General features: G+C 44.1%; 1 protein-coding gene across 3 annotated transcripts in view; it reads left to right on the forward strand.

Moving 5' to 3' along the window:
* Nucleotides 1-6,824, forward strand: part of FYN (FYN proto-oncogene, Src family tyrosine kinase) — a 77,995-nt gene extending 71,171 nt beyond the window's left edge. For all 3 annotated transcript variants that reach the window (XM_085306637.1, XM_085306638.1, XM_085306639.1), the window contains one exon: nucleotides 5,210-6,824. In XM_085306637.1, coding sequence (XP_085162763.1) covers nucleotides 5,210-5,418 — 209 coding nt within the window. In that variant the 3' untranslated portion in view covers nucleotides 5,419-6,824. The remainder of the gene's footprint in view (nucleotides 1-5,209) is intronic.
* The last annotated feature ends 8,566 nt before the right edge of the window (nucleotides 6,825-15,390 follow it).

Below are 15,390 nucleotides of genomic sequence, written 5' to 3' on the forward strand. Positions count from 1 at the left end.
GGTTGGACTAGATGATCTCCAGAGGTCCCTTCCAACCTTACTGATTCTGTGATTCTATGAAAAGCAGAAGGCAGGYAGTGTGCAGAGAGACATAGCTATCTGTGTATGGAGCAGGACTTGGCAKTCATTGTCTCCCAGATTTCGATCAGGTCCTGTCCTGAGGCCTCCTTTTGGAAGACAGGCTGGAACAGTGGCAGGGTATATGAGCAATAAAGATATTGCTGGCAGAGGTAAAAATCAAGCCAGAGTCCATGATCAAGCCTTGTTCCTAAAGGGAGGACAAGGCTTGCCCTCACAAGCAAGAGTCTGACTTTTTAACACATGCCCACACCTTCATCCTTCGGCCAAACCTGCTTCTCTGTCAATGAACCCAATGAGCTGCTGTGATAACTATCTTACTAATGCTTTCGCTAGTATTCCCTAATGCTTTCCCTTTCTTTCCACAAGACAACAGATTGAAATAAGCAACTTTCACAGTCTTTTGAGATGTTGAGGTTCACACTACCACATTAGGGAAATGAAAACTGGATATGGGCAGAAGACAAGCCAAGTTTAAAAAAATAATCTACATAGTCAACCTTTTTCAGTTTCTGTTTCTTTCCCTTTTCACAAATTCCTCTTGGGTCTTAGTATTTTCTTAAATAGAGTTTAAGAGTAGGAGGCTGCATTTCTCTGGCAGTAGTCCAGAGAGATTGTTGGTTTTAATGTGTTGCATTTTGGATAGACACAAATCTCAGTTTCACTAAACCAGCACCTTTGACTTGCCCCTTTTGCACTCTGCTGCATTTGTCACATCGAGAGCATGTACATGTTATGTCTAGCATGACAGCCACCATGATACCATCCACAGTGCTGCCTCCAACCAGGCTGACTTTGAGCTTGAGGAATCATTGAGGGGCTGTGTTCAGCCTCCCAGTCAGCTGGGGAGGATGGGGTCAGAAAATGTAAGAGAACACATGGTGYGCTCCCCAGGGCCTGGGCTGAGCACATACCTGTGAGCTGGCATGCAAACGTACCATCATCATGGATGGTAAATAGGAAGTTGAGAGAGATGTGTACATAACATAGTGCAGGTATGTTCAGGTGTGTCCTTTGTTAGATAGGAAAGTTCCGCTCACAAATGCTGTAGATCAAAGTAACATCCATTATACTTGTCAAGTGATACTTCTTTAGATGAAAAGAGGGGAAAATTTTGATAACCTAGACTTGTGGGTGTTTTGAGGTTGAGAAGTTCTTAGGAGATTTTAACCCTTAATTTCTAAATGAAATAGTAGGACTTCCAGATGCCTATAACTTATTACTACTTTTCTTCAGGAATAATTAAGTTCATTTTATTTGCTGTGGTGTTATAACTCAAAGGTTATCTGCATTTAGGAGTAGCTTTCCCATTCCCCTGTTACAGGAACTATTGTCCCTATGTGGGGCATCATCTCCCTGTCTGAGCCCCATATCCTATCCCTCTCCCCTCATGTCTGRCTTTTCTTTAGGGTTACCCAGAGAAATTAGGAATACTGTTTCTACACTGAACTAACCAAAACTCACAAATCAACCCATGGTCTCTGTTGTACTTCTCTCTTTGAGGGCATGCTCTCAGTGTCAGCATGATCTAGCCCCTCTGGACAGCTAAACAATTTTACCTTCTCAACTGCAGTAGAGAAGTGCCAAGCTGCCCACTGCAGATATGTCTGAGGAACCTTTAAGCATGAGCAAWGGCACAACTATGGGTCCTTGAAGAACCTTTAATGTCTGAAACACAGCAGATAATGCTGTTGTTGCAATGGTCCTATTTTAAGCATTTATATCTACGTAGTTKGCTCATTGGACTGAGAGTATGCAATGGATCCCGAGACATAGCTCTCAGTCCAAGAGAAGGAAAACAGAATAAAGTGACTTAAAACCATCACTGCCCTCAGTGGTTTGGGTTGCCTAAAGTAATCTCTATAAAATATAAGCTTAACTTTCTTACTATTGCAGCATTTCTAGAAAAAAATCAAGCAGCATTGTGTCTCTGTCCCCAGTCTGTATGCYGAGTAGTTTATTCTACAGGCTTACAGTTTTGTAAAATAAACTTTCAAGGGGTCTAGAGGTGTACTGCAATCAAGATTTCATTTATTATTTACTGAAAGACTTGAATCTCCTGGGAATTCATTAGGAAAGAAGAGTTGTACCAACTGCTCAAATATTCTCTCTGTGGTGTTCRAAGTGCAGATACAACGGGCTTCTACTATCAAAAGAGAAACACTGAAACATAGGATAACATAAATGAATCTAGGTAATAGGTTTGTAAATGTAAATAGGCCCTGTGAGAAGTAATAAGTAGTATCCCGAAAACATTGCTGTTTTAGTAAGTCTGATTAATAACCCATATAAGATTTTGAAAAAATGTATTCAAAACTCTCTTTTTCAACTAGTAGCACGTGTTAAAACCRACAGTATATCTTTGGAGAATTCTAGATTCTCCAGTCCTTGGTGGAGAAATGAATTCCAATAAGGAACATGAAGGTCACTTGGTTTAGTTTCTTATCTGGGATTTATTCAGAGGAGGGAAAAGGAGAAAGAAAAAGAGGGTRTTTTTCTTGATAATGCTGCAAAATTTAGCTTCACTGACTTTCCAGGGACAGAAATGACTATGACTTCAGTCAACACTGTCTCTTTTAGGTTCTGATTTCTGCCTTTTTAAAAGAAAAGGGAAGTGAAGAGCTGTTTGTGTTTTCCCTCCCCCCCTTTTCTCTACTGGGTTTTTCTTCCAGCATGTAGTTTGTTATCAAGTTTCAGAGTAYGCTTTGCAGCACTGAGTAATGCACTGGATAAAAATACCAAACATTTGATATCTTAGATTAACAAATCAGTTGGGAACAAGCTTTTCTGCTGCTGTTAGTTCCATCCATGTTGTATTTAAAGAAGTAYGGCCAAAATAAAAACAAAGAATGCAGTTTGCTCATACTGTAGTGCATGTGATTTAGGTATATACAACACACAAGTTACTATTGACACTCATTTTGATAGGCTTCACTATGTAAGGGAAGGAAAGCACAGAAGGTTTTACTCCAAAAGTTGAGTTAAGTCAGCTGATTTGGAGATGAGAATAAGACAAAATAGTGCAGCTTGTTGTTCAACATGTTTGTTCCTACTTAAGCATCTAATGCAAAAAGTATGGTGGGAGGATGCAGGTGGCAAGAAACCATTACTAAAGTTTGTCTGCAGGACAGGGAATACTGTAAATCAGTAATCAAACCTTTGTTCATGAAATTATCACTACAGAAGGGGATGGTAAGGAGAAGATTGAAGGAGGGTAAGGTACTATTCTGGGGAGCTCTCCCCATGCCCAACAGCCAGCATAAGAAAATGCATAGCAGTGCTTGTTTGAAAAGCCGAGGTGGGGTGGTAGGTAGGAACTGTGACCCAACCAGGACAGGACTGAATGAGAAGCGGGGCAGCTTGTGCGAGGCTTTGAAACTGAAGAAAAGCAGCTTGTATTTCACATAGCAGACAAGGGGGAGCAAGTAGCAAGCACACGTGAGAAACGGTTAAGGCTGCAGGCAAGGAAAATGATCCTGACAGAGACATTGTGAACGGATTTCACCAGGAGGAGACTGATTTGTCAAGAGGAAAAGGTTTTGTAATCATAACTTGAGATGAGGATGTGGATGGACAGGAAAGGCTGTATCTTGTGGATGCTTCTTTCAAAACATCTTTAAGAATTAAATGTAGCCAGGACATGAGGACTCAGGGCAAAGTCCAAATCCAAGGTTACACCTAAATTACCAGTCTAAAAGACAGGCAGAATTAGGATGTTATTCACAGTAGTCAAGGTGTAGAGTAGATAAATGAGTCTGTATTGAAGATGGTGGTTGAATATTTCTCACGAATAAGATTACCCAAACATATGGGGTAGAGAGAGAAAGCAAGAAGATTGTGTGGGTCTGGACAGTGAGGCAAGAAGGATTTTCCACAGGACCCCCAGAAGAACAGGGTAGAGGAGACCCTGGGAAGGATGGAGTCGTGGAAGCTCAGGGAAGGATAACCTAGCAAGAAGAGCAATACCAAGGTGCTGTTTTCAAGCCCTGGATGTGGAAAAACAAGTGTTCCTCCCAGTTCCTGTGCAGAGCTGCACAGCAAAACCCACTAAGCTGGGACAGCAAAGTCTGCAGATATTTTTCAGCAGTGGATTGAGGCTGTGCTTGCCAACAGGCAAGAAAGCAGTTTGTAAAGCTTGCAGTCAATGCACATACTTTCTTGGAAGTAGTTCTGCATGCCTACAGTGCCAGCCTTGACACTGTTAAAAAGCCAAAGGAATAGCTGGAAGAAATGGCTATCCAGAGGTTGAGATCGACTGTAATTAAATTAAGGTGGAAAAGGTTTCAGCAGAGGATCCGAGTTTAGGGGTTTACATAGGAAAGACAAGATGACAAGGGGCCTGGTTTACCTCCTAGACAAAGACAAGGATGGTGATAATGTAACTTTTTTTTCTTTTTTAAAACTTCTTGAGAGAGAGAGAACTGATTCTGCAGTGGAGATGTTTTGTCTGGCATTTGACCTGTCTTCTGATCTTGTTGTCTTTTGGGTTGGGATGGGACAGTGGAATGTGGTAGGAACAACCCTAGTCAGCACAGATCCAGAGAGTACAGCTCACCAGTAGGACGAGGCATCTGAGCTGATATTAAAGATAATGCTGCTGGACATACCTGGTAGTCTAAAGTAGCAGAGTTTGTCATTGTGAAGTCTGGGCAGCATGACCTCAGAAGACACTAACGAAATTTCAAAGGCCCGTGCTCAGAGAGAGTGTCTCAAAAAATTTTCTTAATTTTTAGAATTTTGACTGATGTTTGTTGTAAGGCATTTATTTTTCTTTAACCTGCTCACATAATGTATCTCACAGCTGCATTTGGTGGGTTGGGGAAATGCCAAATTCTACCCTGTGTAACTTGGGCCTGGTCACTGTGACTAAGCCAAAAAGGTAACCGTGGGAGCAGCATTTTACTCATCACTGGTTTTTAAAACCCTCTGCTGAGAAAGAAAATTAAGCCAGGTTATCTTGCAGTAAATGGAGAGCTGAAATAAGACTTCGAGGTAGTTCTCTTTTGCTTGTCTTAACCAAAAGAAACGAGTACACTTGAAAAAATCGTGTGTATTGTAAATATAGTTACACGTGTAGACTTGGATTAGTTTTCTGTAAATTAACAGTGTTGATTTGTCTGTTCCTTACTAGGCATGAATAACCGTGAAGTTTTGGAGCAAGTAGAACGTGGTTATAGGATGCCATGTCCTCAGGACTGTCCCATCTCCTTGCATGAGCTTATGATCCATTGCTGGAAAAAAGACCCAGAGGAGCGTCCAACTTTCGAATATTTGCAGGGTTTCCTTGAAGACTACTTCACCGCAACAGAACCCCAGTACCAGCCCGGCGACAACCTGTAAACCCCTGGTCTCCACACACTGTCATGAATTACCAGGTGTTTCTCAGCCCTGCCCCASCTGCCCTTTAGCTTCCAACTCGGTGACCAGCTTCTCCAGAGCGCAGCATCTTCTAGCATCGCAGTGCACGTGGAGGCCCGCAGTTGCGAACTGCCACAGCTCTTGCCTATGACCACTTGTCCTAATAGTCTGAATGTCCTTGATGAAAAGGAGAAAAACACTTGTTTTTTTCTTAATCAGAGACTCCTAAACTGCATTGTATTGATGTTACGTAAACTGCAAAACCTCTGTTCATTGTAAATAGTAACTCAGTGCCAATAACTGATCCTAGTGCTTTCCTTTTTTTAAAATGCAGAACCTATGTGATTTTAACTAGTCTTCTCCTGATTCAACTAAAAGTATTATTTTCCAGAAGTGGCCTCTTTGTCTAAAACATTTTTTTTCATGTTTTAACAAATAAAAAAAAATCAGGACAGGTGTTTGGTTTTTTGCTTTTTTATATATAAAATATATATAATATATATACATACCTGTACATACAGTATATGGGTGCTATTGCAGAGGAAACTCATTTTGAATGGAATGAATCCTGCTGCAGCAGTACCCAGAAAATGATAATTTTACTGCAGACATGAAAACACTGGTGGAATTCTGAAAGCCAGTGATCTAATTTTTGGCTTTTGCCAAGCATGATTTTTTTAAATTGGATTGCACTTTTTGTTTTTGACTATGTACCTGTAGATGGTTGTAACTTTGCTCTTTCAGGAATCATGTGCTGTATTTACAGTAATGTTTCCAATGTTTGACAAGTGTGTGATGATTTGTTCTTGAAATTAAAATGAACATATTTAAAGCAAGAAAACTACACCATCACCGTTTGAACTGGAAAATTGAAACTGCAAGGACTTCTTGTATCCTTGTATACTGAAATGAAACATGTATACTGAAATGTTTCAAAAAGATTTATTAAACAGTGTAACCACATTCAAATGGTCTTTAAACCATAGCATTTTAGCCATGTCTACCTGCTAAACTGTTGGTCATGCAACTAGGATTTTTCTGTTTTACGTGTAACATTTTCCATTGTAAAATAAGTGTGTTAAATGTCCTGTACTGCTAATGAAATTACTTTCTTTATGTCTGCAAGTTCTCCAGTGGAATTACTATGCACTTCTTTACATTTCATGGGGGATGCACAGAACAAAGTATTACCTTTTCAGTTGTCTGTACCAGCCTTGAATTACTTACGTTTAACCAAAAAAAAAAAATCCTTTCTACTTCTATTGAGTTTTTAATACTGAGTTGCAAATTTTAAAGTCTTAATTACATTTTGTTATGGTTTATTTGCAAGTTTACATTTTAAAACTGTTTAACTTTCTTAATTTAGTAATTAAAAAAAGAGCATTTTACATTTGGATAGTTGTTCTTTTGTTTAAATTGTGGAGATAATGGTGGAGAAGAGATTCAAACTTCACCAGCAGAGATATCATGCCATTTTAGGCACCACATTTAATACGAGTATGCAGACCAGTTACCTATGGGGCATCGTTTTCCAAATTATGAAGCTATTATGTTTTTAAACAGCTGGAGTTGAACTTTAAGGACAATAGGTGAAAACATATATCGTCTCTCATTTCTGTGTTCTATAAAGCAATTTATTCTTTAAGAGTTATCTTGCTTTTAATGTGAATAGTTTTACATTTACAAGTGTTGCAGGAAAATAGTTTCTATGCCTTTTATTGTTGTTACAACTTTAAAGTGTTGCAGCCAAGACCTTCAGAAACTTAAAACTTGTTTTTAATCATTTAACACTTAGATGGTGAATTCATATTCTGAATATTCCCAGCTTTTCTAAAGAGGACCTCTTTCAGTTTCTGAAACYTAACACAATAATGAATGGAGATTCAGCGAACGAGTTGTCATCATTGTTTTAATGTTTTCTGTACAATACATAGACTGAAACCCTCTTTCAAAGAAGGATCCCACAAACTTAGCCTTTCTGGAAGCGTGAATTTATGCGGCAAAGTTGTTTGTTACCAGATTTCCATGATAAATTGGTTAACATTTTACTTGCAGAGACTATATGTAATGTTATGTACATGATATATATATATATAATGTTACTGTTCTATGGCTGTGAAATACTTAAAGGTCAGAACTCTTTTGGACTTTTTTTTAATCAGCCCTTTCTTAATTCTTACAAACTGAGTTGTGGTCTTCTTTTTCCCATGGCTGCCCCCCTGCCTTAAAAGGTAATCCACTGAGCACTTCAGAGGGACGTACCTGGCTATTGAAGCCAAAATGTAATGTCCTCRGACAAGCGCTTGGTAGCAAAGTATGGTAAATCAGCCAAGTTTCTAAGCAGTGTTTGCTAAGCGACTAATTTAAGTACAGTTTCCATCCATAGTACAGGATGAGGCTAAAACATTGGTTTTGCATATGTTTCTCACCGGAAGTAAGACTCAAATGAGGAGTTTCTGGGGTTTTACAGCCATTATATCTGATTCCTGGGTTTGTTGTTCCTTGTATCATTCGATTTATGAGTACCATGTTGGACTCTGCTGCATCTCTGCCTGCAGCTGTCTTGTATGCAGACTTTTGCCATTGCTGAGTGGCAAATCCAGACCATTTCTCATCAGTAGTTCTTCTACTTCTTTTTCTTAATGTTGAGAGTTTTATTGTTTGGGTTTTTTAATCTCGCAAATAAAAACATTAGCAAAAATTTAAATAAGGTTGTTAGCATCTTTGCTCTAAATTAATGTAAAGCTATTCATAGACATTGTGTACAAACTACACATAGCTGTGCAGTGACGTTAAAAGTAGAACTATCAGATTGAAAAGCKCCTGTTCTCTCCAAGAATTTTTAAATCTAAGGCTAAATAAATCACATCCAGATATCTAAAAACACGAGGCTAAGGTTCTCCCCACACCAAAGCACCTCACTCCTAATCAGTCTTTGTTGTGGTGATGAAGTTTCTATTGAGATCTAAAGCAACCAGTGAGAAGACCCAGATACCTATAGGCTAATTAATCCACTATCAGTCCAGGAAAAATGACAGGCAGAAATGCAATACTGCCATGAAAAGTGTAGATAATACAGTTAATACCTATTAATATCTTTACATGGGAAGGAAATGATGTGAGACTTGGTTGATCTTCCAAGAGATCCAAAGTTTGATAAAGGCACTAACGCAATACTGCTTGGCCATCATCTTAGTTCTATGTAACACTTTTCTTTTTAATTACTACTGTGGAAAAGCAATGTAAATACAAAATGGAAAACTGATTAACTGTTGAAATTACTAAATTATAAATGGAAAATCTATCTTCAATGCAAATGTTCCTCATTGAAGTCTCCAGAGTGGAAGACACTTAACTGCAAAGCAAGAAGACAGATCTACTAAATGTATTTGACCTTACTGCATAACTTCAAGGTGAGCAGAAAGTTGCTTGAATTTATTTTAATATACACCATTCTTTTCTCAAATGCTGCACTAAAGAATTCAGTGCACTAATGAATGCCATATTGTACCGTACAGGTTTAAGAGCCTTATGTGAGTCAGAGCCCAAGTATACTGGAGCTATTAGGATATAAACAGTAGCTCCTCTTCTAATGTGGAGCTACAGTCATTCATCAAAGAAGGCTTTTCCTGTCTAATGGGAAATTACCACCAGCCACACAGACAAAAGGATGTTTATTTTCTCAAGTCCTGTCAGTTTGAGGGTCTGTCTATCTTTCACGAATAATTGAAGGCTGTTTGTAGCTCAGAAATCTCATTGTATTCTGCAGTCTCACTGAGCAGTCATTGTAATTTCCTGTGACTCACACACACAGAAATTTATCGCTGAAGGAGTTTCTGTTAATTGGGACAATATTCCCGACCATCTGAACAGAGGAAGGGGGCGATTTAATTTAAGATTTTCCTATACAGAATAACACAGAAACCACGTTCTTTTTGCAGAAAAAGAAAAAAGGTCTTTTGCCAGGATCCCATTAGTGTAGCATGTTAGGCTCTCCCTCCCAGGGCTCCTAAATTTATCAGGAAAATCTCTGACAGCTGAAATGAAGTTATTGAGCTGCTTTTTGAATGTTAGAGGGGAAATCCTAGCTTCACTTAAATCTGAAYGAATTTTTCTGTTGACTTTTAATACAATCAGCATACTTACATATATAAGTCAAAACCCAATTCAGGATATACATATATATCAGACATGAAAACATCTGAATATACATAAACATCAGTCCATCTCTTTCTGTTGCTTCCCCGTGCCTTGAATGCTTAACAAATGTGCATCCGTAAGACCAGGACATGAGAGGATTAGGGGAACAGGATGGTGCTAACAACCGCAGAAATTTGTTCTTTCCTTTTTTTCAAGGGCTCCCACTACTTGATCAGTCGCAATCCTTCTTCCCGGGCCGGAAGCGAGATGGTACAGCTAGCGCAGCCGCCGCAGCCCTGGGATGACACGGGTCTCTGGCTAATGCAAAGAGCAGCCTACAGCTGACTTCAGCGTGGGGGAGGAAAAAAAGGTGCCTCCAAAGGGAACGGCTGCCGTCAGGGGCCGGCGGTGTGAGCGTGCCAGAGGAGCAGAAAGGGGAGAAGAGTGCCCTCCCACGAAAACCAAGTCATTAACTTGTCGGCTGTACATCATGTCATGCACGGGGAGATCTAAAGGTTGCGGCACCAGCTGTGCTTGCAGCATCTGTGTTTTGCTGTGGCCAAGGATTTATGTGATCAGATTATGACAGACTGGCGAGCCTTCATTGCAATTTCTGGTACCAAGTGTAAATATCTTCTCTGTTACTGGGGGAAGGGAATGGGGAGGGTAAATAGAATCTATTTAAACTGGTCAAGAAATTGCAAGAGTGGCRTGTCCGTGACTGAAGGGAGAGTGGTTACGTCTGACTGACTAAGCCAGATGGGAGTTCGATTGTTCTGCTCATTGTTGGGAATAATTCAGCATTAAGCTCTCTGAATAGCAAAAAGGGCAAAGAGCAAAGAAATGAGATTATCCTCTTTCCTCCATAGCAGCGGCATAGCTTGCTGAGGGCTCTGATTTGCTTTTTTTGTTCATCAGCACTTGGTGCTGAGCCCCGCACCCGGGGCCTTGCAAAGTTTGCTCAGGCACCTATTGGCACGTCCACACACAAAATCCCCCAGGCCTGTAACACATGCACGAACTTGTAATGGTGAGTTTGSATTTGACGGCGGGGAGGGAGGAGAAAGGTTGCAGGGAAGCTTTCTGACCATGCTATAGGCTCATCCACAGACCCTAGAATGCCAAGGGCCTGCTCAAATGCCTTGGCTTCACCTGCACTTTATTTGCTTCTGCAATTGAGGCAGCTGGATTTCCCCAGCCAGAAGTTGTTCTTTGCATAGGAAGGGTCCTGTGGTGTTCAAAACCTGCTGTGATGGTCCTAGCAAAAAGGTCCTGAGCTGTTGCCAGAGGGCTGGCACACTCCCCACCAGCCACCCTCTGCAACAGGCGGCAGCCTGGGCATCCCTGCAAGGCGGTCTGGGGCTAGCGGAGACTTGAAGGGGGCTGTGTTTGCACAAGCCTCAAACCCCAGCCTGGGTGACTACGGAGAAGCAGATGATGGTTCCCAGTCTTCTAGAAACAGCAACAGCAAAGAGCCACAACAGGAACTGATTTACGTCTTCAAGAAAGCAGAGTAGGTACTTTTGATCATATAAGAACTGAAGTTTTTCCCGCAAATTCCCATGCCTCCCCAACGCAGTGAGGCCTCCAGCCGAGCTTTGTATGTGACCTCATATACATCCCGCGTCTAAAACACATACCACACATTGAACATTTGCATATGTTACCCGTCTTTTGTTCCACATGGGTGGCCTCCCCCTCCACATCCCCCTACCTCTCGCCCCATCACTCACCCACGCTGCTCCATTTGCGTTATTTTAGATGTGTCGTTGCTGCAGAAATACGTGCCCTGGCCTTGCCGAGAGCTGGGGTACTGCTGATCGTCAAMGGCTGAGTGGGTAATGATCAATGGATGACTAATTGGAAGTGAGAGGGAATAAAACAGGTATTACTCTAGCTTCTGCTCTTAATTAAAAGGATACATCACGCTATGGGAAAAATTTTAGCAAATGGCAAGAGGGTTTTTTGCCCTTATGCAAGGTTTAATTAGAAACACTGCATAAGCTAATGTATAGGTATTATTTTTCTTCAGTTTAGGTGTCTCTCCAGGGCGTAACTAACAAATGCCAAAGCAAAGGCCTCGAAAAATTAGTGTCTGTAGGCCCATGCCTAGCAATTTAAGCTGCCAGAGAGGGAAGGAAGGGCCAGTTCCCCCCGCCGGTGCAGAGCCAGGGAGGAGCTAGCAGAGTGCCAGCAACTGGAGGCAGACTGGTCATGAGCATTACGCTAGGCAGTTAAATGGTCGTCGTAATGTTTCTGTATAAATTAGCATCTCTARTGTTAAAAGTCGAGCAATAGTACAGTGCTTTTTTCCAGCAGTTAATCATTTGGAAGCAAAAACATTTACGACTGAGACATTTGCCTGAATAAATAGATGCCGTAGAAAATATAAGAAGCAGCGGTTGATGTTTTCTCCCTAACAGAGAAGAAATTTTCCAGCCCCTGAAGGACTATCAACTGCTTACTACAAAAAAAGGCTCCATGTTATCTTCTTTGCCAATGAAAACAGTCATCCTGCGTTTGAATGTCAATCCGTATTTTCCGTGCTGGGCCCCCAGTACGACACTTCACGTTCTGCTTTTAAATAGGGTACAGATGAGACACTAACTTTAAAGAGTTCAGAGTTTGATCCGGCTTTCAGTGAAGTCGGTAGGAAGACTCCAGAAATATGAAACAGGCCTTCAGAAAGCAATTACGACAGCCCCGGTTTGGGGGAAGGAGGGAGGCAGGCTTTCAGTATCTGAAATGCTGAAACGAACTCTGTTCTCTGAGTTTCCTGATCTAAAATGAGTTAACTGGCAGCAGTTTCCACGACTCTGTGGGAGGATGCTTAGGTCCGTGCTGGACTTTGCCTTTGCTTTAAACCCTGCTGTGCAGACAGCGCTGGTAACAGCGCACAGAGAGCGTCTCTCATGCGCACGGTGGGTTTTTTTCTGTCCATCAGGCTCATTAACTACGTGAAGCTCAAGTGAGATGAAATACTCCAAGTACCCGCTGCTTTCTAGGGTCTGGCAAGTTAAAGAGGGGACAGAGCCTGGTCCTTCAGTTGTGGCTGCAGATATCTTTAGGGCTGCAGGCRCGATTTAGGGAGCTGGGAGCCCTCGCGCGAAGGCCGGCTTTCACACGCTGCTCCCCAGGCATCACCTGGGGAGGTGCCAGGCTGCTCTGCRCATCTTCCCTCGCACCACAGACACCAACCAGCCGCGTCCCGTGGAGCCTCGAACGCACGCCGGCCACCACGAGCTGTGCCGGATCGAGCCCCCTGCAAAGACCCTTGGCTGGTGATTACGGCCACAGCCTCTTTCCTCCTACAGGCTTGCAGCTACCTGGCGGGGAGGCAGGCAGCTGCTGGCATTGACTGGGGCCTTCGCCTGGTGTCTGGCATGTAAACCATGGAGAACGAAAGACTTCTCATAGCTGTTGTCGGAAAGGGAGCTGAGAGGTGCTGGGTGCCTGCGCTTCAGAGCGTCCTTCGCAAACAAACCGTGCCAGCGAGGCTCCTGATGCCGCGTCCCCCAGGTGCTGCCCGCAGCTCCCTGTGGACGGGAGCAGGGGCCGAYCGAGGCGTTATAAAGAACTATAGAAATGTTTTATTTAAATTCCGGGAACATCAGGTCCTAATCAGAACAGCCTTCCCTTCCCTCTCCCATCCTGCCTACATATATCAGCTGCAACACCAAAGATAACGACACCCTCGTGGCAGAAATAAATCTGCCCAGCTCTGCGGGCTGCTACGGCCAGGTGCTAACTGCAAGGCGTCCACCAGCCAAGGCACATGTTCGAGGCCCTGATTTGGACTCCTGTGTGGCCTTGGCTCCCCCCACCCCGCCTGCACAGCCTTTTGCCACCGTGGATTGCAGCCGGAGCTGTCAGCTGCCGCACACCGTTCCTGGGCAGGCCGCCAGCATCCCGCCAGCGGGGAGGTCAGCRAGCCGGGGAAGTAGCTGGAGTCCTTTTAGTTCAGGCAAGATCCTCCCATCTGGAGCGGCCCGGCCRTTGTCCCAGGTGAGGAGCGCTGCTGGGCTAATGAGCCAGACACCCCTTCCCATCGCTTCCTCCCATAATAACCAGTAAACACTTTCCACCTGCCTGAGCAGGGCTCCATCCCTGACCGAGGAGGCCATAACTGAGCCCAGGGGAAAGGCTCTGGCGTGTGGCAAATGCAAGTGTGAATCTCTGTGTTTGCTTAGGCGAGGACGGTGGGATTTGCGGTTAAAGAGGATTGGGGAGGTTAGGGATCTAGTCCTAACGCAGTTGCAGATGTTTGGTGGGACCTGGGGCTGGACTCCTTGGACAGGTGCTCCAAACCTGGCTTTACGCAACACTCCTTCCCTGCACTCTGTGTTTTTTCCCCCAGAAGCTGCTACRCAGTGGCTTTCTAACCTGGCGCGTGTCTCTGTCCCAGTCTTGCAGCTCCGCAGGTGCCCACTGGGGCCTGGTGCCCTCGACGGCCCTGTGGGCACTTTGGCTCCAGGAAGCCAAGCGGTGGCACCTGCCCTTTGCAGCGGGTTTGGATGCCCGCGGGCCCAGACCTTGCGTGGGAAAGCCTGTAGACGAGGCTGGACTCTGCCACCCCTGCAGCCAACAGCATGTCCCCGCGCAGCTGGGGCTGTGAGGTTCGTGGGGCGGGAGAGGAAACAGCTCAGGAGAGCGGGCGACCCTGCGGCCAGTGCTCCCGGTGCTGAGGGGRTGAGAAAGGAGCTGGCTCCAGGCCCCTCTCCCGGGCTAATTAATTTTCTTCTACCTCTTAAGGGCATAATGCGTGAGCAGCCATGTGGGTGGGAACTGATATATATTGGCAAGGAAAGAAGACATGCCTTTGGCTGTWAAAAACGCTTGTCTTCACACGCTTGTCCATTTTTTTTCTAAATATCACAGTAATTTAATGAAAACTACTATCTCTTCCTTTCGAGAGGCACTAGTTTCTCATTTGTAAGGGTATAAATTCCTGCTTGGYTGCATGGTGAGGATGCTTTAAGAGACTATCACCTCTTCTGCACCTGGAATTGAAGCATCTGATTTTACTGTTAAACAGGTACTGATGTTGCARCCTATGCAAGAATAAAATACTACTGGGCAGGAGGAATACAGACAGCAAGCCACAGTTAAACTGAAAGGCGAACCATTTTTACCTGGTGTTTTTTTTCGTAGCTCGATCATTCATATTTTGGGGCCAATCCTGCAAGAACAGCCAGCAGGATTACTGCGTTCTCACTGCAGTACCCTGGCTGCAGCAGCAGCTCTGCCAAAGGCGGYATTAGGCCCCAAGCAACAACCGCGTTCGTAAGAGCAATAGCAGTATTTCCAATGATCCTTTTAAAAAAGAAAGAAAAGAAAAGAAAAGCTGGAGAAGGAGTAGGGAGGCTTTGTAAAATGCTCCTTGCGCTGCTTTAAAATCTTTAATCACTTCCCCCCCCCGCCTTGAAAAAGATGCATTACACTCTGTTTCTCCAGGTGTGCTTCTACCTTTCCTTCAGCCAGCCCGCGCGCGTTTCCAGAGGAGCAGAAGGGAAACCAAGAAGGGGCTGCAAGGAGCTGCGAATCGTTTTCATCTGCTGGCTGCCGCTTCCCCTCGCGCGCGGTCGGAGAGGCTGCGGGCGGCCAGCCGGCAGCTGTCAGCCCCTSGCCGGGCGTCTCCCCCGGGCTCCCGTCCGAGGGCCCCCGGCCCCGCGCCACCCYCTCGCTGCCGAACCGCCCTGCCTCTGCTCCTCCGCGAGCAGACAGGGCGCCGGGCCGCGCACCCCGGCGGCGGGACGGGGCGGCGGGCGTCTCCCCGGGGGCCGCCACGCCGGGGCCAAGACGTCGGACGAGAGA

Source organism: Rhea americana, unplaced genomic scaffold, assembly GCF_003343005.1.
Source record: "Rhea americana isolate MKP2758 unplaced genomic scaffold, rheAme1 scaffold_243, whole genome shotgun sequence".
In the NCBI taxonomy this organism is placed as follows: Eukaryota; Metazoa; Chordata; class Aves; order Rheiformes; family Rheidae; genus Rhea; species Rhea americana.